The sequence below is a fragment of the Plodia interpunctella genome, chromosome Z, assembly GCF_027563975.2.
Source record: "Plodia interpunctella isolate USDA-ARS_2022_Savannah chromosome Z, ilPloInte3.2, whole genome shotgun sequence".
NCBI classification, from domain to species: domain Eukaryota; kingdom Metazoa; phylum Arthropoda; class Insecta; order Lepidoptera; family Pyralidae; genus Plodia; species Plodia interpunctella.
Window position 1 is genome coordinate 12,378,142 of NC_071324.2, and position 24,592 is coordinate 12,402,733.

Consider the following 24,592-nt stretch of genomic DNA (forward strand, 5'->3'; position numbering starts at 1 on the left):
CTGTTGATATTAGTCCAATCTTGCAGTGCACTGCACATTTGGTAGTCAAGGACATTGGACAGCGAAGCCCGAAGCTCCCGTGTATTTGACGTGTGTCCGGGAACACACAGGCACGGTCGACTGAGTTGGAGCAACCGAGGCGAGACTATGGGGAAGGTGGAGGTCTCCGGGGAGCAAGGCCCACCGTCCGGCTAAGTGACTAGAGTGAATAATATGAATACGTCACCAGGGATAGACCCTGTCTAGACCGGAGCAAGTCGACCGGTGCCGTTCACATGCGTTGCGCCGACGCATGCATCCCATCGTTTTATCGACATAATGAAGTAGTGACATACAATACTGCATTGTCGACGAGGCGCACCGCGACGGAGCAGTGAGGCCGCGCTCTAAGTGAATGATAGCGAACCTGTTGTCGGCGAGCAGAGCCGTGTGCGCCGTCCTCTGCGCACGCACCTGCACCAGCTCCGCTACGAACGCCGCTTGTTGCTCCGCTATAACATTAAATTGATTGCAACAACTCCTAATCATCATCATATAAAAAAAAATGTTTGTGGTCTATGCCTGTACATAGGAGATATTAAAGAAAAATAATCATGGGACTAATAGCCAAATTTAATTTTTGTCTGTCTGTATGTTTGTTCGCGCAACACACAAAAATCTAAATGGAAGTAGATTCGGTTTTCATGTTTAGAACCCGCGATATTGACAATAATAAGTTATGAGCGAACGCAAGAAATGAACGCGTGTGAAACCGCGGGCAAAAGCTAGTTTGAATGACCTGGACTGCGCGGTTAAATGGACGACAACATGCTTGCACAGGGTTACAACATAGTTCTAATAAAATGTAACAGATGGCACTAGGGTGTGTGCTCCATGAATCCCTACATGTGTTATGAATGTTATATCGACCGCAACTGCATATTTATGATGCAAGTATAATGTCATGCCTTGTTGCAATGTCCGCAGAGGCAAGCACAAATGATTGCCCCACACTCTGGCATATAGTGTCCGCATCTACGATTCATAGTGAGTGTGGAAGCAGCAACAGAGTTTGACTGGCTTTAGCAAGTGAACCTCATGTCATCAGGCACTGATGATCCCTTATAATCAGTCTACAGTATGCATACAAGCTGCACGGCACAGTCACTGCCCAGAAGACACAAAATGATTAATAAGCGCTAATTTTGAACTTTATTTACCTGTTTTTATCAAATTTTATTAAGACACAGTTAACCAACGGCCACAGTCAGAGAGACTCACCATTCTACACGCAGTATTGGTGTGATCACTACATATACCTTACCTTAACCTTACCAAAAATGACTACTGCGGCGACCCGCCTGGCGCTCTTCACAACTGGACACGCTCGATTTGTATCGGATAATGTAATCCAAAGACAGACCAGAAAAAAACGCTCAGATGAGATGGAGAGAGTACCAACCAGACAGAGGTCGCCGCAGTCGCCTCTCGATCCTGGCGACCCGCAGGGCGCTGGGCTCCTCTTGCGGCCAGCGCGGCGCCGCCACACGCATCTGCGCGGGGTAACGCTCGTCCATGACGCCACGAGAGGGACCTTACACGTTAGTCAGGTCATGCCTCAAGCTTTATAAAGGCTGTATTTAGAACTGGAGACGCTCAATTTGTATTCAACAATGACAATCGAGTGCCGACGCGCGGATATGTATCAAGTGTTCCAACATACGAGGCATTCAAGTAAAAATATTGATAAGCTCTATAATTGAATTCATGTACTACATATAATGGTACATTATTATACCTATATATGTAGTACACGTGCTACAACAACACGTGGACAAGAAATAAACATGTAAACGAGAAGTAAACATCTAAGTATAAAATACCAATGTTATAACGCCATCGACAAAAAAAAATTCCATGGATTTTTTTTATAAATAAAATAAAAGTAACAAATAAATGACTTATCTACGTATCTATCTATAGTCTCCACCTAATCTCGAGAGAAACAGGCGGTGTGTTTGGAAGGTAAGATGGAAGTAGTGTGCAATGTGAAATTTAGTGCCCCTTTTCACTGTCAAATTTTTACATTTACGTTTAGATGATACACTAAATATTATTATTTTAAAGAACAGACAGTACACATGTATGCCGCGATAGAAAGTGTAATAAAATGAGCGTTCCAGTACAATCTAAATACAGCCTAAATATTATGTTGTTACTACAATGAAAAGCAAGTAATTAATATTGATAATGATGATGAAGTTTATATCATAAATAATATTGAGTGCACAATGAAAACTACGCATGAAAATTATTATTTACAAAAAAAAATATAAGCCAAATGCTATACTATTCTAGTAATCTGCATGGAACGCAAAACAAACTATATGTGGCCGTCCAAATCAAAAGGGACCTTATAGCGGCTGGCACTTAGGTATTTATTGACGTTGTTCGAATACAAAACAACGGCAATAATGGCCCTTTTGATTTGAACGACCACGACGATATTATAGTCCAAACTATAGGGCGTCAATGCGCGCAACTTTTTCATTCGAAAATGAAATTACTGGGCGTGAATTCGTGTCCATAAATGTGAATGGACACCAGATGCGTAAGGCATGCACTTTTTGACGTGACAACGTCTTAAATTAGGTTGCGGCTGGGAGTCACTTATGAAAAAGTGTAACGTCCGGTAACGTTACGATGAGTCACCGAACGAGAGAGAGAGGCCCGCCGAATGCCTTGCGTCTCTCTCCCACTCAACTATGATCGGTCTGCCGCGCGCGTAAAAAGACGTTGTCACGTAAAATCTTCGCCCGTAAAACCGACTTTACAGGCAACCATTTTTTTTTGCAAGGAATTTTGCGTCTAATTCATGTCGCACGCACTCCTCCCGTCACACAGTCATTGTACCTTTAACGAGACCTGCGTAATTAACCCTTTGTACATTCGTAATAACATTCAAACTTAAGTAAAGTCCGCCAAAGTATCGTGTAAAAAAGTAAAAAAAATAAATAGTGACATACCAGGTACTTTGGTTTGCAGTGAGGTGGCGGCGGGCGGGTAGTACCCGGCAGGCGGGGGAGGCACGGGGGGAGGGTCCTGTAGCGCCCCGGTCGACTTGTGCACACAAGTCATGCGCTGCGCCCGCGCCGGCTCCTAACACACCACAACATTCACATCAAAAACTATACATACAAAACAGAATATTTGATAATGTTTAACTCAAACTTTTCTATTAAGCAAAAACGATATACTCAACGGTGTCTTTCAGCTGTCATAAAAACCTAACCTGAGTCAACGCGATCAAATAATATGACCATTATGTCGCATTTTTTGCGATATCACAAGGTTTTTTCATAATTACTAGCGACATTCCTTAATAACTTGTTTAGGGAAGGCGCTAGGCTGTACTTTGTAATTTCCGATAGCTCATATGAAATACGAAGGGAAAAAATAATCTCTTAATTATCGTTTACTAAAATGAATAATCAAATGCAAACTCTACTGAGCTCAAATTTCAGTGTGGCTTTTTAAACACCAGATAATATTCATACACAGATTATTAATCGTAAATTATCATAGCAACTTTTGACGATAATAAAGAGCGGAAAAAAAATACAAAAACTCTATGCTCTTCCATGCAAATTGAACAGGTAATCAAATTTGCAAGTGACGTACTTTTTGTATTTTAATGCTCGCCTACATGGGATATCAACTTATAGTAGTACATGTACCCTCATGAGCGAATCAAAATTTGATTGGTGTTTGAAAATCCATCCGTATGCTTCGACCTTCGTGGTCCCAAACCCAGGCATGCAGCCAACATGCACGCACAGCCCACTGAATAGTTCGAGGATCACTCAAGCCATGTGAGATGGAAGTAGCTAAAGATATTCGTATAAAGAAGCTGGCAAACAAACCCTATTGCCATCTTTATTTATCGCTTGATTAAAAAAAAAAACATACGGTTATGATAAAATACACGAAAGCACTGATCAAAGCGCATTGCTACAGTTCCAATTCAATCATTTAATTATAACTAAATTTTCACTTTCTCGCAAAATTACGCGACTAGACTGATTTTGATGAAAGTCACACGCCTAAAATGAAAGCTGTAGTAACATTATATTTATAAGACGTAGCACGAAGCTTTTAAGCTAAAAAAACCACACTGTTCATTATTCATTCCAAAACTCCCACTGTAGGCGAAGAAAGAACGTTCAACATAATTTACGTATAACAATCTCAATAACCTACATCACAAAACAAATGAACTCGTGCAACATTCGTAACCATACAACCTCAGTAAAGAGAACAGATGTCTCCGCGCATCGCGCACTGTGACATTAGATCAAATTCATGTAAAAATTTTGATGTAATAAACATAATTATGATTCGATGCAAACACTATGAAAAACAACGGAGCGACAACTTGCTGCGTAAGATTTCGCGACGCGGATACTTACACGAATAATGCAGTTGTAAATGAATGATCCAACGTAACAGCTTGAGTTATATGAAAACATCAGACATAGTCACGACGCTTCAAGAAACAGTAGTCCTCATGCCAATAGATCCATTTGTTGTCAATTATTTATCCTATTAGATCCATGTGCTATATGAAAATATTTATCAAACATTATTATAATTCAAACATTATATAACATTCTTTATGTGATGAAGGTGTTTAGATCGAGCTATGTTTGACAATCAAGTAGGAGAATTGGCGTGGGAACAACGTGTCGATTCTGCTAACGTTAAGTAACGTAAAGAATCATTACCAGAATCAAGTACAAGTACTAGCAGAACGGACATCCAGACAGATCGACAAGCGGGAGACTGAGGGCACCAAGTTAGCGACGCCAGGGGGCTTATATCATCTCTTAACGCGATCCACTTTACGACCTAAACTGAACTGCATCGTAAATTCGTACCATCGACTTAATTTTTTCTATGAATGCGATTCATTTTAGGTTCCTAAATTGAACTGAGTTGCATTGGAATCGTTCTGTAACAAGCACATAACTAAGCTGTGCTTCAAGGCTTGCCAACTTGGTCCCCGCAGCGTTATGCCAGAACTATAGACCATGATAGTGATGAATCGAAAGAAGTGTTGATAAGATAAAATTCACATTGAATCTATTCAATGTACAGTCGAGGGCAGATAAACCTAAAAGTCAAGGCGTTAATTCATAAATAAGACCTTCACATTGTCACGTCAAATTTTAAATAAAGGTGCATAGAGTAATTCCGAAAATGGGTATATTCCGAAATGAAAATAAAACCATTTGTTGCCAACATTAATGTTTGGCCGCATTGTGGGCGCAAGGCATTATAGTGTCAAGAATACGTCAGTAACATCAAGTTTCTAAGTTGAAGTGTTTTTCGCGCCATTTTTGTTTATTTTTCATAATATCCCCAAGATAGTTCGTAATTTCCCTCACTCGAAAAAAATAAGATTCGACATTTTAAATGATTTGAAGAACCTAATGTTTGAGATTCTAATACAATTGATTCTAATACAATTAGTAATACATAATTTTATTGAGTACACAGAGGTAAAACAATAATTAAAGTAAATATAATAACTTCGAATAATTAACCGAAACATAGACCTCTAGTCATCTCTTTAAAAGTTCTGTCGGAATTAACCAATGCATCAGTTTTATCTGACCATGACTGTACATCGATTCGCCAAAACAATGGGCGTGTATTGCTAGCGTTAAATAGTGCCATGCGACATGTATTAATGTTTGCATGTATGCTTACGTGCGTCGGCAGGGCCGGCTCCGATCGCCACTGAAACGGTCAACGGGGTTAGTCTAATGGCGTGCCACTAATTTCCTACTCTGTGTCCAGGGTTGCCGTCAACAGATATTTCTATAGCGTCCAATATTTAATTAATGTTTTAAACGATTTTAAGCCCTAATCATTAATTATATCTGGCAATAATGACACAGAAATTAAATTACTAATATTTTATATCAAATAGATTTTTGTATATGATAATAATTTTTTTATTAATAATCAAATACCATACGGTGTAGTAAACGGCAACGCTGGTACAGTTAGGCATCGAAACCTGGACACCCTACTCAACTTACACTTAAACACCATCTATACCATTCCCGAGTTTTAGTAGGTCATTTACCCAGTGATCTATTTACATACATTATAAATAAATACCAGGTTATTTAATCTAAATTATTTATTAATAAGTAAATACCTAGTTTTATACTTTGTCGCTTAAATTATACTTTGTGAAAGTTAGTATTAAGCCGTTGTCGTATTAATGCGCGGCCTATAATTTAGTCCACTATTGTTAACATTGCTTTTTGGAAAAATGTTACCAAATTATATATATTTTATATTTATTTATTTCGTCCCTGACACCGACATGAAAATGATTTATTTAATAGGTTAGTTATTGACATTTCTTATTTTGTTAGTTTATGAATAAAATAATTAAATTATTTACTTTTGAAACGAAGTTACATATAATTAAATTGTAAATGAAGAAACTACATATAATAATTAATTATAATTACTGTAGGGTGATTTGTATAAGTATAGACTTACGATCTTTGACATGCTTATACTTTATGACGTATAAGTGAGCACATATAATTTATAAATATATAAATATGAAATACTACGCGTTTTAGTCGGTCGCTGCGTCCCTTCCCGCTATCCCTGTGACCACACGATACTTTAAATAAAGTACTTAGTAACAAAATGAGAAAAAATTAAAGACCGTACTTGTGTGAGAAGTTACTGAGATCGGGGCTAACCGCTGCCACAATGCGTCTAAATCTGTCATTATGCACGAATAAATGGAGTGATATTTATTGTTTACCTTCTGTTGTGGTCCGAGCCGCCTATTGAGATAACTGGATATGCTCTTCATGATGCTTTTGCTTCTCCTTTCCCTCGCCAGCTCCGGGTCAGACAGGGACGGCGTGACGGGCAACGGCATGCGGGGGGGCGCGGGCCGCGGCGGGGGCGGGGGTATGCATGGAGGGGGGACGGGAGGCGGTATATTCAGTATCGCGGGGGGAGGCGGAACGGGGGGCGGGACTGAGGTAGACGTTGAAATCCTTATTCGTCGGGAAGACTTCCTCGGCGCACTTCCCAGCCGCTCGAGCACTAGCTTGCGAACGACTTCAGTCTGTTCCTCTCTTTCTTTCTTTATCTCCTGCACTTTGTCTATGGTATCGCGGAGCGGCGTCGGACTGACGGGCGACATCGAGCCGGAGCTCAAGTTGATCGAGATCGATAGCTCCATACTCCGCGACGGCGAGTCCGTACTTCTCGAGTTAGACCTTGTGAAGTTCTCGCTCGCCGAGCGGCAGATGGCCGGCGAATATAGTCTGATCGACGTTGGCCCCGTAAAAGCGTCCGGAGGGTTTTTATAATAGATGTTATATTTGATAAGAGTATTCGGTGTCAACGGCCCTCGGTGAGGCGACGTCTGGTCTACTATCGGTGTCTCAGTTTTCGTTACCGATTTCACATCCGTATATGAACTATCTTTTTCTAAAGGCGGGGATAAGTCGGATAGACTTAACGACTCTATCTTACTCTCGACTGCAGGTAGTTCTTTATTTTCGTTTGTTACTACAGTTTTGTTTTTTGCACTCTCGCTACTCGATTCGATAGATACGTTCTCGATTGTTTTCAGCAACTGAGGTGACTTCAATTCCTCGGACATGACGTATGCCTCGTCGGGAATATCCTGCTCAGCGGTGGCGCTTTTAGAATCTTCCGGTTCGACAGGATCAGACAGCTCGACGGGACTTACAGCGGTTATATCAGCAATTTCATGACTACTGACCTCCTGGCTGATGGGCTTAAGGACAGTCTCAGAAAAGCTGCTTTCAATAAAATTCATGGATCTATCGTTGCTTGGAGAGTAGGCATCGTAATCCTCGTCAACAAATTCCATGTAGCCCTCGTTGCGGGGCGTTGTTGGGGTTTCGATAGATGGGTCCTGTTCACCTTCGTCGGCGAATTCAAAGTTATCGAATGCGTTTGAGTACACAACTGGTTCAGGACTAGTGCGGCCACACACGTGGGAGGTGATGGCGGATATATTTTTCGCGTCGTGGACGCTTTTTGGTCCGCTGAGTGTTCTGGGCGCGGTGCGTCGTCTTTCGTCTTTATCATCGAGGCCGCAGTCTTCGAGGACGCCGCTCTCGGCCGCCCAGTCTGACAGCTCAGTTTCTGTCAGCGCCAAGGTGGTCGCGTCGCGTCCCGACTCCGACGACTCCGAATCGGCGGCGACCACAGTGGGCGCCGTGGTCGTCGTGGCCGTCGCCGTGCCTGACGCTTTCTCGTCAGCTTCCGAGCTGTTGATCAACATCAGACTATCGAGTTGTATCAATTCACCACCTTCATCGTGAACTTCTACTCTCGGCACGGATTGGTTCGGCGCGGTCTCGGTGTGCGACGATTCGTCTTCAGACAAGGAGTCCGAATCCAAATCTGGTTCTTCTTTTGTCTCCTCCGAAGGTTCTTTCCAGTCTGGCTTGCAGAGCGGGGAATCACCTTTGGTGAGCAAGTCGACTGGGGCATCGCAGAGGTTTTTAATTATATCGGGCATCGGTTGTGTTTTCTTTTCCTCTGCGAGTTGGAAGGTGACGACTGGTTTTTGAACATGTATAGTAGGGGTGGGTGCGGGGTGGAGCATTTTCTGAAACTCTGTAATGTTCGAGCGGAAAGCTTCAAGTTTGGTGTCGAGTTGCGAGGTAGAGTCTGATTTCCTGACGGTGGGCGGGGAGGGCTCGCCGAGCAGATAGCGCCGCTTGAGCTCCAGCGCCCGCTTGGTGGCCAGCCCGCCGGCGGAGCGCGCGCGGCTGAGGGGGTACTCCGCGGGCGGGGGGGGCTCCGTCACCAGGATGGCGGGGGGCGAGGGCGCGGGGGGCTCCTCCGCGAACTCGCTGTCCGTCGACACCTCAGTGGCGGACGACACCGAGCTCGATGAACTTTCGTCTTCCGACTCCACCTGTTTACAGTCGCATGCCACAATGACCCACACTATTCAACTGATGTTGTAAGAGACCCTTCAGTTTCTAGTCGTGTTGGACAAACGCCCCTAAAACACAATATTATGTGTGACAGAGTATATTACATTTGTTGAATTAAAAGTACAATTATTTGTACTTTATTATTGGTAGCATATTTTTCCTTCGCTTCAACAAAATAATAATCATTTATGCACACTCCGGATCCAAAGTGATGAAATTATTCATAGATTCGATCCGGAGCTTTGCCCTCAGTAATTTGGAAATTAAAGTACTCAAAGTGCTATTCCAGGTTTCACCCGTGTAAACACAACGAAATCCATCCAGCAGATTTCGCATTTGCCTTTTGTTACAATCAATGGCACAGTTGTCTTTTTGACACTGTTGACTTTTTAGCACAAAAGGAATATAACCTACATATTGTAGGCCTAGTACCTACACATACTTTTTATACCAAAATTAACATGTGACCAAACCGCCAGGTCGCATATAGTGGAAGACCAAACAGGTCCTTTTACATTCGATAGAGGACCCGATAATTTTCCATATAAATTACTTCGATTGCGATACAAATATCACAAATATTTCCAAGCACACAATGTGTTTGGAAACATTTGTGATCGCTTAACTCAATACGTATTGCGCCTACGCAGCAAACACTGAGCAGTGATTTGTTTAAATGGCTTTAGTTTCAATTTCCAAAAAAAGAAAAAAAATTACAGAATTTCTCAATAGACATTTTTTGTTTTTTGACAACACAATTTGACATTCAAACATATCTCAGCCTCAGCAGAAATCACGCGCGAAGAGGTGCGCGTGCACATGCAGTACCACACTAACTTACCATCGACCCGCTAGATGGCATTACTGTATATAACCTATAGACAAAACGCAATATATACATACTATATAACAACAAACAAAAACAACACCTTTATGTACATATACATACATAGATTATACATATATACATAATACTGGACAGTAAGCCGTTGCTGAAACGTAAAACTTTCTGACGGTAGACTGACAAAAAACAAACATTAGGAAGATCGAAATAGGAAATCTTTTGTATATATAAAGGTCTAGCAATAAACTACGTGCCCTAACTCGTAACAGGATGTTGACAAGTATATATTTTTGCTGTATGTATAAATGAAAAAATCGTATACTAAGTTAGGTACTTAAGTTTACTTGGCCACGCACAACTGAAGAACTGAAGAACTTCAGTCTTGCGTTAACACCGAAAAACTAACTCAATTTCGGATTCGATATTACAAATAGAAATATGTACATCACTTCCCGCGACAAACAGTACCAAAAGAAAATATAAACATATTCGTAAAAAAAAAGTTATTATTGGCTTAAAATTTATACATTTTTGTACATACATATGATACAGATGCTAAGACAGGTCCAACGCTCAACCATCCACCAGCAAACTAGGAATTAACCTATATCTTGCTTGGTAGAAGGCGTTACGGTAGTTCTGGCAATACTTAAGATTGATGGAATATTATGTATGTGTTCTATAGTTATCTAGACGAAACTGTATTTTGGAAACTATTCTAACCTTTTTTGTCAACATCCACATTTGCAATTACTGGAACACTTAAACAAAACGTTGGTCGATCTGACCAACGTTTTGTTTAAGTGTTCACTAAGTATTTGTTCTGTATTGCCCGTTTCCGCAACAACTAATATTATTAGGATAAATATATTAGAAGCATTTATATAAGATAGGAATACACATATAAATATTAAATGAAAAAATAGAAAGCGCCATCAATAGTAAACACTGAATTTACTGTTTTATTATCCCACGGAATCTTCATATTTTAGATGACTATCACCACAAAAATATCGGTAAATGGTGTTCAATAAAAATTGTAACAAGGACTTTGTCAAAATAAACGGGGAATTCTTGTAAATTTATATCATCATGATCAAAACTCAGTTGCAAGAAATCAATTGCTGGACATTCCCACAAATACCGATTAAATGCTGCTTGCGTCGAAAAACAAATGCTGCAATAATTTTGACGACGTTTTGAATATTTTCATAGTATTTATTACTATATTGATAACAGTGTCTAAATAATTCGTATCCTTATCATTAATTAAAACGTGATACATAAAAAAAAATGAAATGAAACAGTAAATTCGTTCAGACGGAAGTTAGTGTGGACACACTACACTCTTACCTCGCCGCCGCCGCCCCTCCGGTAAAGCTATGACATCATGCTCGCTTGTTATTAACTTATCTTTTCCATTTAGCAGCCAACAATAATATTTATTTACAGGACACATAGTTTAATATTAAAGAAAACTTTGTGAGCAAATTAATATTACGTTACAATACGTTTCCATTGCTAATTAAATCCACATTCGCGTATGTCATCAATAACCAATATAAAAAAAATAATTTAAAGAAACTTGGTTAATAAACATTTTATTGTTTAGCAATGGTTTACTACAAATTTATATATTTATCATTGGCCTGTTATTAATAATAAAAACTATATTTTTTAAAGTACATGTCATGACGTAATTAATCATGACAACAAAAGCTTGTGTCAAAAATGTCAAATTAACTTGTACGACAGCAGCACTCGCGCGTCCTAGCTAACAAACAAAATGTCAATGAAATGATATGTTTGAGCGCAAAATTGGGGCGGCGTGCGTTTGTTTCGCACCTCTCCTCGCTCGTACAATGTCTAGTGTACTAGATGACGGCGCAGGTACTTGGTACCTCGCTGCTGTCGGTGGGCGGCCGCTGGTCGGCGGGCACCTCGCGCCGCCGCGCCTCGCGCGCCTCGCGCATGCGCGAACACGACTCGTTGCCCGACGACTCCGCGCCTGGTACCAATAGGGAGTATTACTGCACATTTATCCCGCCAGAGTGCAGCACTGTATGTTAGGTACAGAAAATCTTTGCCGCCTTTTGCTATGTCGATTAAAACGTTTATTTTAGAGTAGTTTATTAGTCCTTTCATTATGTAAGCATTCGTTTGTGAAAATATACAACAATGTAGCATATTCGGGTGCCGATATTTTGGGAAAAACACTTTTCCATAAGATAAAAAAACTTCGAAAACTATGGGATACGCCGTAAGCTGTAACATTTTCGAGCCAGTAAATGGTCAAAAAGAAGCTCGGAACACTTTATACATGAAGACTTATAAAAAAATGTACTTCATACAGGTAAGATCAAATTCTGCTTCAGTCAAAATCAAGTTTATATCAGTTTATGACCACAGTAGACCAAACAGTAAGAACATAACCTAAAATAGTGTTATTATTTTCAGGATAAGCCACTAAATCCTTCCTTTTTTCCTTTAAACTCGCACCACGATTGCGTAGAAGGTATTTTTGGTAGTAAATCTGCAACAATATTGAAAATTGGCGCTTTTTGCCTCCATTGGCAATGTTTGTTTACCTTAGTTGTACCATTGGCGCCATCTGCGCTGAGCTTTTCATAATATGGCCCTATTGATACAATTTACTCCAAGCCCAAGCCCAAGGGCTTCCGATGGGACTTTTACTTTAGTTTTGTGTGTTGTTAAGATTTGACTGGATTAGGCGTTAAGATATGTTTTACAGCAATTAGATTACATATATAGACTCTGTATATCTAAAATATATGCAACTTTCAACTGGCCACATAATTAATGCTGGTTCAATTCTTGGATCGATACGGACTGATAAATCCATGAATTGTCCTTACTTTAATTGTAATCTGTATCATATATAACTCTGAACTCAAAAAATATTCTCTATTAATCAACCAACCCAAGTGCAGGTTTCCTCACGACGTTTTCCTTTGCCGGAATCACGTGGTGGTCTAAAAACTACGATACTTGAGTCAGATTATTATATAAACTCATGTGGTACGAGTAGGATTCGAATATATTGCATGAATAAACAGTACAGATGCCGACGACCGAAGTGGGGACGAAAAAGTAGATACCTGGGTACCGGACACTCAACAGCGCTGAAGAAGAACTGGGAAACGATCAGATGAGATATAGAGCGTTTGCATACCTGTGTCTGAGTAGTCATCGTATCCGAAGGAATCGTCTGAGAAGTACATGTCGTGGCTGGGCTGCTGCGCCGGCGCCGGCAGCGGCGACTGGCGCGCCTCGTCGCCGCTGTCGCCGGCGTCCGTGTACTCGTCAGAGCTGGACTCCTCGTCGTCACTGTGCGATGTAAACAATTTCAATCTGAGCGATTGAAATTTATGTCCTACACTAGCAGCTCGTCCCGGCTTCACTCGGGTAAAAACATAATAATATATATATATATATATATATATATAAAGGGTATAATATCCCTAAACTTTCTATAAAACCGCATGAAAATCAGTAGTTTTTGAATTTATCGCGAACAGACACACGCGGTAAAGGACTTTGTTTTATAATATGTAAGGATGAATACGATAATAATACCTCAAGCCAGCACAAGAAGTCTCCGAAGCCAAGAAGTTCCTGTCGGTCCATTCATCCTCATCTATCTCCCTCGCACCGCTGTCGGACAGCTCCAGGCTGATCCTCTCGGGGGTGGCGGTGAGGGGCGGGGGGGCGGCCACCGCGTCCGGCACATTGACCCCGGAGTGGCGGAGGCAAACTAAGCGGCTTCCGTACCGCTCCATCGTGTAATTACTACACATATAATAACAATAATTATTCTTCTATAATATTTATTGTGAACACACACACACACACACAAGCGAACATAAATACTTAGGTGTCAGGTGGGTGCGCGCATCACAATAAGTGTACGTTGAACTCGCGCACCGAGGGTTACGTCAAATTAATTTATTTCTGCACTGACGTATTTAGATTCATTGGTGCGTACACCGCCCAGGTTGTAAATGCAGTGGTTTTCTTAAACAACAACATTTTTTTTAAACAATCGCATTGGGCCTGGGTGCCTCCTTATTTCAAGACGAGAGCCCGAAGCGCGGTTGATGATAACAAGAGTATGTCAGAGTATTTAGATGATAAGTTGCAATTAATGTTATGATTTTCTAATTGGCCCGGGTCTTGGATGTTTATCTATATATGTATTTGTTATAAAATATAGTATCGTTGAGTTAGTATCCCATAATTACGCAACTCTCGAACTTACTTTGGGGCTAGCTCAGTCTGTGTGATTTGTCCTAATATATTTATATTTGATTTTAATATTAAGTTTGAGTACATACCCAAAAATATTAATAATTATTCGATAATATAGCTCGTTTGACAATAAAATATGAATGATTCTGTAGTGATTATTCATCACTTTTAATTTATTGTATTTAATTCCGACGCCAATCAAGGCAGGACGCGCACAATGAAATTAGATGTAAGAACTAATTTTGTACCATATTCAAATAAATATTCTGCAAATAATGGAATAAATGATTCTGAATCGGATTCAAGCTAATAATACACAGTCTGGCAGAAGCGCACCGGAAGCATCCATGCCGAGAAGAGCGCTTAAGAAAAGTCGCGGGCGAAGTCGCCGACACATATGTATTAGTACACACCCGGGTCTGAGCACAGCCTTGCAGACGGCGCAGCGGAAGCAGGCGCGGTGCAGATGCAGCCCGTCGGCTGTGACGCCCTCGGCGGCGAACACGCGGGTGCCGCACGCGGCGCACTGCATGCCGGCGAACGACGGCCCGCGCCAACTCTTCTTTAACTGCTATTCGAGTCAACAATTCTTAGCATATTATAAAAACACTTATTTTGGTTTTGTACAGCTTTTGTCTAATGAAAAAGAATATTTGTACACTTCAAAAATAAATTTTGTCATACATAAATTTTAATTTATTTTAATATCTTAATAAGTAATATAATTTTATTGTATAAAAACAATTCTAGAAGACTCTTTAGAGTTTTTTATGCAATCATAATAACATGTTTCTAAGGCCCGACTAGACCTTTGTGAACAATCGATTTCTAATAAAATTAGTGAAACGTGTGTTGTAATGTTGTAAAACAAAAATACAATTATAAGAATTCAATCGATTGTAATGTAACACCATCGCGCGGTAGACTTGATCTAGATAGGAATCAGATTATAGTTTTATTACCCGTGTAAGCTTGATGACGCGTGCGTTTCACTTTAATTTTGTGTAAACACGTCAACAGAACAGGATAGGGTTACCAGAACCATATGTGTTACCCACACACACCCCAAAAACCCACCCCTCTTCTTCGGCCTGCCTTTACATTTTTTCTCATTCAATTTAAAAAAATCCAAATGTATAATCCAGACACAAGCTAGAAAATATGAATGCAATAAATAAATAAATAAATAAATAAATAAATAAATAAATAAATAAATAAATAAATAAATAAATAAATAAATAAATAAATAAATAAATAAATAAATATGTGTGGTTTGTCCTCATTTATTTATTTATTTATTAATAAATGAGCACACGTAAACACATTTCGATCTCACCTCCTCCTTGGGCACAGACTTCGCGGCGTGATCTGTGTCGTCTTTCTTTACAAACTTGTTGGCTAAATTGGCGACCTGCGGAAACAAACTTTCACTTTGATCAATTTTAACAAAAAAAAAAATCATTCAAACTTAAATTTCAAGTGAAGTCGGGAAAATGTAGACTTTCGTCGCTTTTTCCGCCTGTAATTTTCAATCACAAATCACAACATAATCTGATATTTCATGTGTCTCACTACAAAATATAGTTTAAATGCATGAAAAATAAATCTTAACGGTAGGAACACTCTGTCTTTTTGGATGACAACACTGGGTGTTAATCAACCAGTCTAGATTTACTGTATTTGGTATTGCGATGGCTAGAAAATGTTGTGTTCGTTAAATGTAATTTTGTTGTGTACAATAGTCGTTCAAATGGTCGTGAAATTGGTGAATTTCACGACCATTTGAACGCGGCGTGTAGCGTTTTATTAGTGTCACACATTTTTTTAAATAAAATATATTTTTTTACACGGCGGAGTTTAAAACGCTCGTGAAATTCACATAATAGAGTCATTTCAAACAGACTGTCTGGCGAAAGCGTTGGAACAAAAGTTTAACCTTATTGGTGCCGTGGTCGGGGCGGCCCGAGTCCCTCAGCTTCTGCTCCAGCTTGTTCAGGGTCACGTCGATGTCGCACCACTTCTCGTCGCCGGCGTCACCCTCACGCAACCTTCTCTGTCGCCCCAAGAACTGAACACAATATGACTTTTGATAAAACCGATACACGACGAGGGACAAAAGATATCAGAGGGCGAAGTACGGGCAGATGCACTTCTCACTATCGTGTTGATTCGTATTGAGATGGAGAGAACCAATCACATTGCGGTGTGGTTGTCACTATGGCGCATTGTGACAACCACACCGCAATGTGATTGGTTGGTCCCATTGACCTCCATATATACAAAATGGAGGTCAGTGGTTGGTCCCCTTAATTACTCATGTCAAATCTAAATACTTATGCGTCAATTACGTTTGGGTCGTTCGAGAAACTCGTAACTGAATAAAAGCAATAATTACATAACATTTAGCTCTATCAGGAACTCCATTTTATTTGCGGGAATAAAGTAATGGAGTATGAAAACAAACTAACACGGGTCAGACAGAATGGCACACAAGAACCCACCTGTTCCCGGTCCCACTTGGGCACCTTCTCCGCGGTCTTGGGTTCGGGTCTGCCGAGTCTGTTCTCCATTATCTTCCTCTCTATCTCCTTTACATTCCAGTCGTCGCGCTCGATCTTGCCCACGGATCTCATCAGGTCCTGGGGGAAGTTGTAGGCCTTTTTACGAGGAATGTCATTTAGGAATCTAGAACTGGCCACCAAATAAATAATATTTAAAAAACAATTGTTACTTTTGAAAATAGAAACTTTGTCTGTAGAATGCAGTTTGTTTCAGCCGACTGTCAATTATATTAATTGTGTGGCGCGATTTTAAAAAATTGCGTGTCATCACAATGCATTTAACTTGAGAACATTTTCGATTTCATTTGAACTCGAACAGCAGTACATCGATCAACTCAGTTCGACTTTTGGGGGATCAAGCACCATCGAAGACAACTGGGCATTACTAGTTTAGTGAGTTTAATCGTGGACTTTCTATGCTCTCGGACGAAACCTAAGATTGTCGGCCTAAATCTGTTGTTGTACCGCGAGGCTTGCATGAGGTCATGGGTCATGTAGAGGCGTGATACGTTTACGATCCAAAGCACACCACAGACATATGTCTGTACATATGTACTTGCGACCATTCTTTCAGAAAAGTGAATGACCACTCTAATAATAAATAAGGATTCATTAAGACGCAAAACCAATACATTACACTATTTATAAATTAGAAACTAAATTTCTACTATTATTATAAAGAGGCAAGCGTTTGTGAGTTTGTATGTTTGAGGCGGGTAATCTCCCAAACTACCGAACCGATTTCAAAATATCTTTTACCATTAGAAAGGTACATTATACAAGATTGCTACAGACAATATTTTATCTCAAAATTCCCACGGCAGTGAAGCCCGGGGCAACATCCAGTTAAGTATATTATTAAACAAAGTCCCCTACCGCGTCTGTCTGTTCGCAATAAACTCAAAAACTACTACAAACCTTAGGCTTGGAAGATTTAGGCGCGGCGGTGGTGGTGGAAGACCCGGCCAGCTCAGCAGCCAATTTCGCGACTCTCACCCCTCCGCCCGCCGCCCGCGCCCCCACACCCACGATACGCCCCTCCTCCTACAAGTTAACACTCCATTAGTATACTAATGAGATTTAGATTCCGTCCGTCTTGACGATTCGTAACAAAATTTGAATTCGGAACACAGAAAACAAGTTCAATTGAGTATATTTTATTATTCATAATAACTGTATACGAACTTTGTGTGTTTTCTCCTTGAATAGGTAGTTCTACTATTTAATACAAATTTTGATACGGAACGTTTTCAAAAGCTGCAGCGGTGACATAGCTGCGTAAGGGCGCTTGCACTTGAATGAACATATCCAAAAAACACCCGTCAGAATGCGTATATTCACCAAAACATTGGATAAGCAAAAGGCGACCAATATACACGACCAGCTAAAATTGAAATGCCAACGCATCTGTCTAATTGGCTCGGTCGAAAAGCTAGACTTTATAAAGAACTATTGGACCAAGCTAATTAGACGTATGGTGTGTATCAGTGTAATGTAAGTGCCCATCCGCATAACCGGTGCAAAAGACGGACGATAAAGGGATAGTGGGAAGCTTTTGTTGTGAATTGATTGACCACGTTCGAATGATGCGAGAGGTGACTTAAATTTAATTCACTGTCTATAAATTTATAACAATACTTTTGAAAATGTATTTGTTATCATAGTCCGATCGGTAGTCGATCAATTTAGTGTCTTAAATATCAGATGGCAGTCGTAAAACTTGTTCGTTATCTTTGTTATACTTTTCCATAATGCTGACTACATACGTTTTACGCTTGCCACCATAGACATTTACAACCTATTAAAAAAAAGTTAAAACCCACTTTAAGTTTAAATATGTTTTGTCCCTATCTCACTTTACAACTTTCGAAATTGGTAGAACGAGACAAATTTTAATTTAAATTAAGTTTTAACTTTATGAATAAGAGGCATATTATTTACACACAACCGTATCGCGACATTACAATATCACAGTACATACCGAGTCTTCTTCCAATCGTTAGTCGAACACAGTGAAAGGAAACACGTTAAAGTGGACGTTATAATATATTTCCATGCACACACATCATTTTAGTTGTAAACCGTGCGAGTACAGTCTGCGCACTTCGTAGTAGTTCACGCGAGTAGAGAAGTTGGTTGGAGTTAGTACATGCGGCACACAACGTCAAACTCGTCTCACATAGTGCTGCAGTTGTTTCTCAAGGTTGCGCACGCGCTCGCCGAAGTGCGGTGCGCTGGCGCGGTACTGCTGCAGGCCGTAGTCGTGCTCCAGGTCGGCGGCCGGCAGCTCGGGCCGCGGCTCCGACGCCAGCATCTGCAAACTCTTCTCGAACCTCTGCCGCATCAGGTCCCGCGCAGCCCGCCTCCTCCCGCCACCCTTCGCTCTCTTCGCTTCGGCGTTTTTCTTCTGGATCATTTCAGAGACCCGCTGCATTCTAAACGCCATGTTCGAATTTGCATCTCCCGAGTTCTTTCTCTGAAACGGCTCTAGCTCTTTAGGCTTTTGCCCCTTCATCAAATCCACGACTCTTTGTTTCCGCAACGCCATCTCGGGGTTGCCGATCGATTCGGACCGCTTCGCTCTGTCCGGGCTGGGCGTGCTTCGGCGTTTACCCTCTATGATTTCAGCCATGCGTTGCATTCGTAAAGCCATTTCTGGATTTCCAACGGAGCCGGATCGTAAAGTTCGCGATTCGGGACTGGGGGTATGCCTACTTTTGTGATTTTCGAACAACTGAGCTATCCGTTTCGTGTTCGGAGCGATTTCTGGCGAATCGAGTGAATTAGAGCGGGCGAACGGGTAGGCTACGGGACTCTGTGAATGTCTCCTCTTTTGGAGGTCCAATACGTCGGAGACACGTCTTCCTTTTTGAGGAAAAGGGCCTTCAGTGGAGGAGGAGCGAACAAAGTGTTTCTTTTTAGGACTGGCGCTGGCGGACTTGGCCTGTGTTTTACTGGGTGCACTAGTCTCTGTGACAAGAGTAGCGTCAGTGTCGGCCGAGTCGTCCTGGAACAAGTCTGAAAAGTCTGGGACCTTCAAAGTGGCCGGATCCAACCCTTTCAGTTTCCGCGGCGGTCTGACAGGCTTCTCTTCCGGCATGTCTGAGAAATCTGAAAAGTCTGGTATTTTGATCGAAGAGACGTCCAACCCTTTGAGTTTGCGCGATTTTGGTTTTTCCTCGCCTCGGAAATAGTTGGCGATTTGGGAAGTGGCGTTCACTGTGGTGTTGCCTCCTTGCAGGAGTTGAGCTAGGGATTGTCTTAGGGCGGTCGGGTCGGGGGATTCGTCGGGGTCGAGGAGGGCGAGGATTTGTTGTTGTATATCGCGTTGTTTGTCTGTCCGCGCTTGGTCTGAGACGGTGTCGTGTGATTGGAGGAGGCCGGCGAGGGCGGTGACGTCGTCGAGCTGGAGGCGGCCGATACGGCGCCGGAGGAGCTCGGCGGGCTCGGTACTTACTTGGCGGAGATTGCTGCGCCGCTTCTTCTTGTTCGAGTGCGATTTGTCAGCGTCGGCCGCGTCTGAACAAAACCATATAGATCGGGTTACGAAGTTTGAGACGTGTATCTGGTAATTAACTTAACAATACAATATTTTGTATCATTATCAATATATAAGAATCGTACCATACAAAAAAGTATAAAGTTATTACTTACTCGAGTATACAGAAAGAGAGTGGTCGGTCGAATTTCGCATACGTTTCTCATTCTGGAGAGACTCTTTGATCTGTGAACACAAATATTTTTTTCATCACATCAAATATTTATTATGCGATAAATATTTTTGAGTTCTGAATATTTTTGTGTGAGGTCGCGCTGTTACCTGATCGAAGACGTTGGTGTCGTCGTGCTGGACATGGGGCACTTCTCCCTTGAAGAAGTTGTACACCCGAGACAGGTACATCTTTACCTTGGCGTCGGGCACGTCGCGCAACGAGTCCCCCGGCGGGAGGGGAATACCTTCACGCAAATATATTTATGTATATGCTATTGTTAAAGTATACAATACAAATAGCGGGCATTCTTATAATCAATAATATATATATATATGTATCTGTCGGAAATAGCATTGTCAACGTGGTGCATAAAATAGCCATATCTCATGATTAAAATATAATTACAGATTTTTGTGTTAGAAGAAACACTTTTTCATGTACCTGGTTGCATTTGTTGCAAGTTTAGTATATGTGTGTTTTAGTGTATGTTTTAATATCCCATTTCAGGGGATTTTGCTTCTTTTCTCCCTTCATGGGCGAAGCAAAAATATTCTTTAGGGTTTTATTATAATTTATATCTAGAGATATAAATTATCTGATAATCTTACAGGTATTTAGTGTCGCAACTTTTCATATATGTAATAGAACAACTGATGTAAATAGCAACTGAAAATAAATGTGCATTTTTTTTTCATTTGTCATCACACATATGGCCAGGAAATTAAAGCTTTCATTACTTAAATAATCGTGTGTTCTCACCCAAGCCGTGCAGACTGTGGTAGACGGCGGCCGGCGGGGCCTCGTCCGGCAGCAGGTCGGGCCGGTAGCGGCGCACAGCGGCCGCCAGCGCGGGCCCGCTCGCCGCCGCCCGCAGCCCCCCCTCCGACCACCCCACCCACTTTATTAGCACGTCCTCCGATATTTCCGTTTCTGGTGGTATCATTATATCAAAAAAAAAAATAGTTTATTTCTGATTTAGAATCCAAATTGAAAAATTGTAATCGTAACTAATAAATGCGAAAGTAAGTTTGTTGGTTTGTTAACTCTTTGCAGTCTATCTACTCAACCGATCTTCTTGAAATTTTGCATACGCGGAAAAAAATTACTCCCGTGGAAAATCACGCGGGCAATAACTAGTATTACATACACTTCAAACCATTTATATTGTGAACACTTCTTAATATAAACACACAACTTCTTAACGTATTCGTCGTGTCGACTAATAGCTTCAGCTTTACCTACAAGTCTCAGTTTGATATTCCCATATGCCGTACAGATGCTAATAACGGTCAACTATTTATCTTTTAACAAAATATTTTAGTAATTACTTTAATAGTATAGACGTTATTTTGTACTATTAGTGCCTTTATAGGGATGATTAAGAGAATGGTTATTATAAATGTAAAATTCAATGTCTCAGTGCTGGCTTATTTTTTTATAACCATAATAATACGAGGCCGCTACAAATCAAAATGGACCTTATGGCGCCCGGCACTTACGCCATTAATGCCATTGTTTTGTATTGGAACAACGGCAATAAAGACCTAAGTGCCAGCCGCCATAAGGTCACTTTTGATTTGGACGGCCACATATAGTAACATGTTGTAGGCGTTGCTAAGAGCACAATAATTTATAAGTTAGCATAAGATTTATAGTAGTAATATCGTGTAAAATTTTCTTACGTAAATAAGGAGAAAAAAGTCATTTTATTGTTTTAAATACTTAGGATATATTCCAAGCAAACAAGTTAAGGGTGCACCGAGCGCACACTAGCGAGGCAACTGGTGGCAACTGGATCCAATATAAAATTACAATATTTTTTAATGCAGTCCTTTACCTAGGGAAGTATAATTAGCATTAATTTAAAAGATATATATGATGGTGGCGCTAGTGTGCGCTCGGTAGACTACTGTTTGTTCGACGAAAAATCATTATAGTTATGGTTAAAGAATTAAATAATTATTATTAAACTATAATAAGGATTTTACGTCGAACAAATAGTCGGTAAATAAATTACCCCTTCTTCTCTTCTTAGCTGAAGGCTTGGCGTCTAGTGGCAGCGGGTCATCAGAGTCGTAGAACCCGGTGACCCGGTGGGGCGTCACCGCGGTCCGGTTGAGATTCGGGTACCGGGTGCCGGGGTCCAGCGTGTACGCGCCGAAGTCCCGGTGAAGGTTCTCCGGTGTCGTTTGAGCTGGAAAGAAGGATGGTTCAATCAATATAATCATATTCTTTGAGAGACATGAACCATAATAAATAAATAAATATATTAGGACAAATCACACAGATTGAGCTAGCCCCAAAGTAAGTTCGAGACTTGTGTTATGGGATACTAACTCAACAATACAATATTTATATAATATTTTTTTAACAAATACATATATGGATAAACATCTAAGACCCAGGACAATCTGAAAAATATAATTTTCCATCATGACCCGACCGGGGATCGAACCCGGGACCTCTCGGTTCAGAGGCAAGCATTTTACCACTGCGCCACCGAGGTCGTATAATAACTATACAGAACTATCTGCGCCCCGGGAATGCTCCCGTGGGAATTTCGGGATAAAAAGTATCTTTTGTGCTATTCCAGGTTATTTTCTACCCGTGTACCAAATTTCATGACAATCGGTCTAGTAGATAATGCGTGAAAAGGCGACAAACTTGTTTATTTTTTTTTTTAAAGTAGCTTATATTTGAACAGCCTATAGGCCTGAGATTCAAATTCAAAATATTTTATTCAATTTAGAATGATATATTACTTATTGGCTTCAAAAAATTATTTAAGTCTACTGCCGATTTCCATTTCTCTTAGATTCGATGTCTCTTTCAGTTGTGTCAGACTGTACAGTACACCAATGTGTTATACCGCTCGACGCTCCAAGTAGTGACCGCTCGATCAATGTTACATTTATCTAAAATACGCAAATATTTACGCGCTTAGCGGACATTCGTATTGATATTTAGACTTATTTGTGTTGTTCTCATGTGAAGTGAATTTGTAATTTTTAATGAGAATTAATATCATAAACTATATCTTTAACAACATGCATATACCAAATTTCATCACAGTCGGTGCACCGGTTTAGCCGTAAAAAGGGAAACAGACAAACAATCATTCTCAATTATAATATTTGTCGCGTCGGATAAAAAGTTACATGAAAACTCACCGAGTAGCCTGTAAATGGACTCCCGTTCGGCGATGACCTCGAGGGGGTGGGGCGCGGGGCTCTGCCCCCACGCGCGGACCGCCCACGCGGCGTCCAGCGCGGACAGGAACCCGCGCGCGCAGCCCGACCCCGTGGGCCAGAACGGCTCCAGCAGACTGTCCCCCACCAGCTGGCACAGCAGCCGCCGCCCGAGACGCTCGTATACCTACAGCGAACAAATGTTCACTGGCTGTTTGCCGTTTACTTTACACGCGACTTCTTCAGCGTAGAATTGTCGCTTCCGATGGCATGATTATTTTTATTTTGGTGATTAATGTGTTCATATTACTAGATTTCGTGTTTGGTCATCCTTTTGAAATTATTTTCATACAAACTTTCATCACCCATTATAGACTATTGGGGGTTGAATTTTGGAAAAAAAAAGGATTCTATATTTGACCGGATCTTTTACCTACATGCATATCGAGTGACGATTTAGCCGTGGAAACGGAACAGACAGAAAGACAAACTTTGCGTTTATAACACTACTAGCTGCGCCCCGGGGCTTCGCTCCCATGGTAATTTCGGGATAAAACATACCCAATGCGTTATTCCAGGTTATAAAATACCCGTGTACTAGATTTCACAACAATCCGTCCAGTAGATTTAGCGTGAAAGTATAACAAAGATATACACACATACACCTTACAAACTTTCGGATTTATAATATCACAAACTCACACACACACATAAATCCTCAAATTGCATTTATAATAACAGTAAGATGAAATGAAAACCATTCTTGGGGCATAACTCACAATGCTGGCGTTCTCGGCAGCGTACATGGATGTGAAGTCGAAGAGTGCCACGTCGGGCTCCCCGTAGTGGTTGAGCGCGAAGTGCCGCAGCGGCAGCCGGCCGCACGTCGAGAACCGCGCCGCCTCCTGCGCGTATTTCATCAGCGCCGCCCGGTCCACGTTCTCCACGCTGAGCAGACGCGACACTTCCGAATAGTCCTGTCGGCAAACACGATTCTTTCAACAGTTTC

At 41.1% G+C, this 24,592-nt stretch overlaps 1 protein-coding gene across 6 annotated transcripts in view; it reads right to left on the minus strand.

Moving 5' to 3' along the window:
• Nucleotides 1–24,592, minus strand: part of LOC128683312 (F-actin-monooxygenase Mical-like) — a 48,687-nt gene that overhangs the window by 7,195 nt on the left and 16,900 nt on the right. For 2 of the 6 annotated variants that reach the window (XM_053768796.1, XM_053768794.1), the window contains exons 8-27: nucleotides 24,363–24,560; nucleotides 23,566–23,770; nucleotides 22,413–22,589; nucleotides 21,155–21,325; nucleotides 20,503–20,639; nucleotides 20,337–20,406; nucleotides 18,862–20,201; nucleotides 17,601–17,726; nucleotides 16,623–16,760; nucleotides 16,058–16,189; nucleotides 15,458–15,532; nucleotides 14,535–14,692; nucleotides 13,450–13,662; nucleotides 13,046–13,200; nucleotides 11,754–11,860; nucleotides 6,839–8,986; nucleotides 5,752–5,781; nucleotides 3,006–3,138; nucleotides 1,442–1,573; nucleotides 407–491 (exon numbers count right to left, since the gene is read on the minus strand). In XM_053768796.1, the coding sequence (XP_053624771.1) occupies nucleotides 407–491; nucleotides 1,442–1,573; nucleotides 3,006–3,138; nucleotides 5,752–5,781; nucleotides 6,839–8,986; nucleotides 11,754–11,860; nucleotides 13,046–13,200; nucleotides 13,450–13,662; nucleotides 14,535–14,692; nucleotides 15,458–15,532; nucleotides 16,058–16,189; nucleotides 16,623–16,760; nucleotides 17,601–17,726; nucleotides 18,862–20,201; nucleotides 20,337–20,406; nucleotides 20,503–20,639; nucleotides 21,155–21,325; nucleotides 22,413–22,589; nucleotides 23,566–23,770; nucleotides 24,363–24,560 (5,930 nt within the window). The remainder of the gene's footprint in view (nucleotides 1–406; nucleotides 492–1,441; nucleotides 1,574–3,005; nucleotides 3,139–5,751; nucleotides 5,782–6,838; nucleotides 8,987–11,753; nucleotides 11,861–13,045; nucleotides 13,201–13,449; nucleotides 13,663–14,534; nucleotides 14,693–15,457; nucleotides 15,533–16,057; nucleotides 16,190–16,622; nucleotides 16,761–17,600; nucleotides 17,727–18,861; nucleotides 20,202–20,336; nucleotides 20,407–20,502; nucleotides 20,640–21,154; nucleotides 21,326–22,412; nucleotides 22,590–23,565; nucleotides 23,771–24,362; nucleotides 24,561–24,592) is intronic. The other 4 variants (XM_053768795.1, XM_053768799.1, XM_053768798.1 and 1 more) reach the window with 4 other exon arrangements.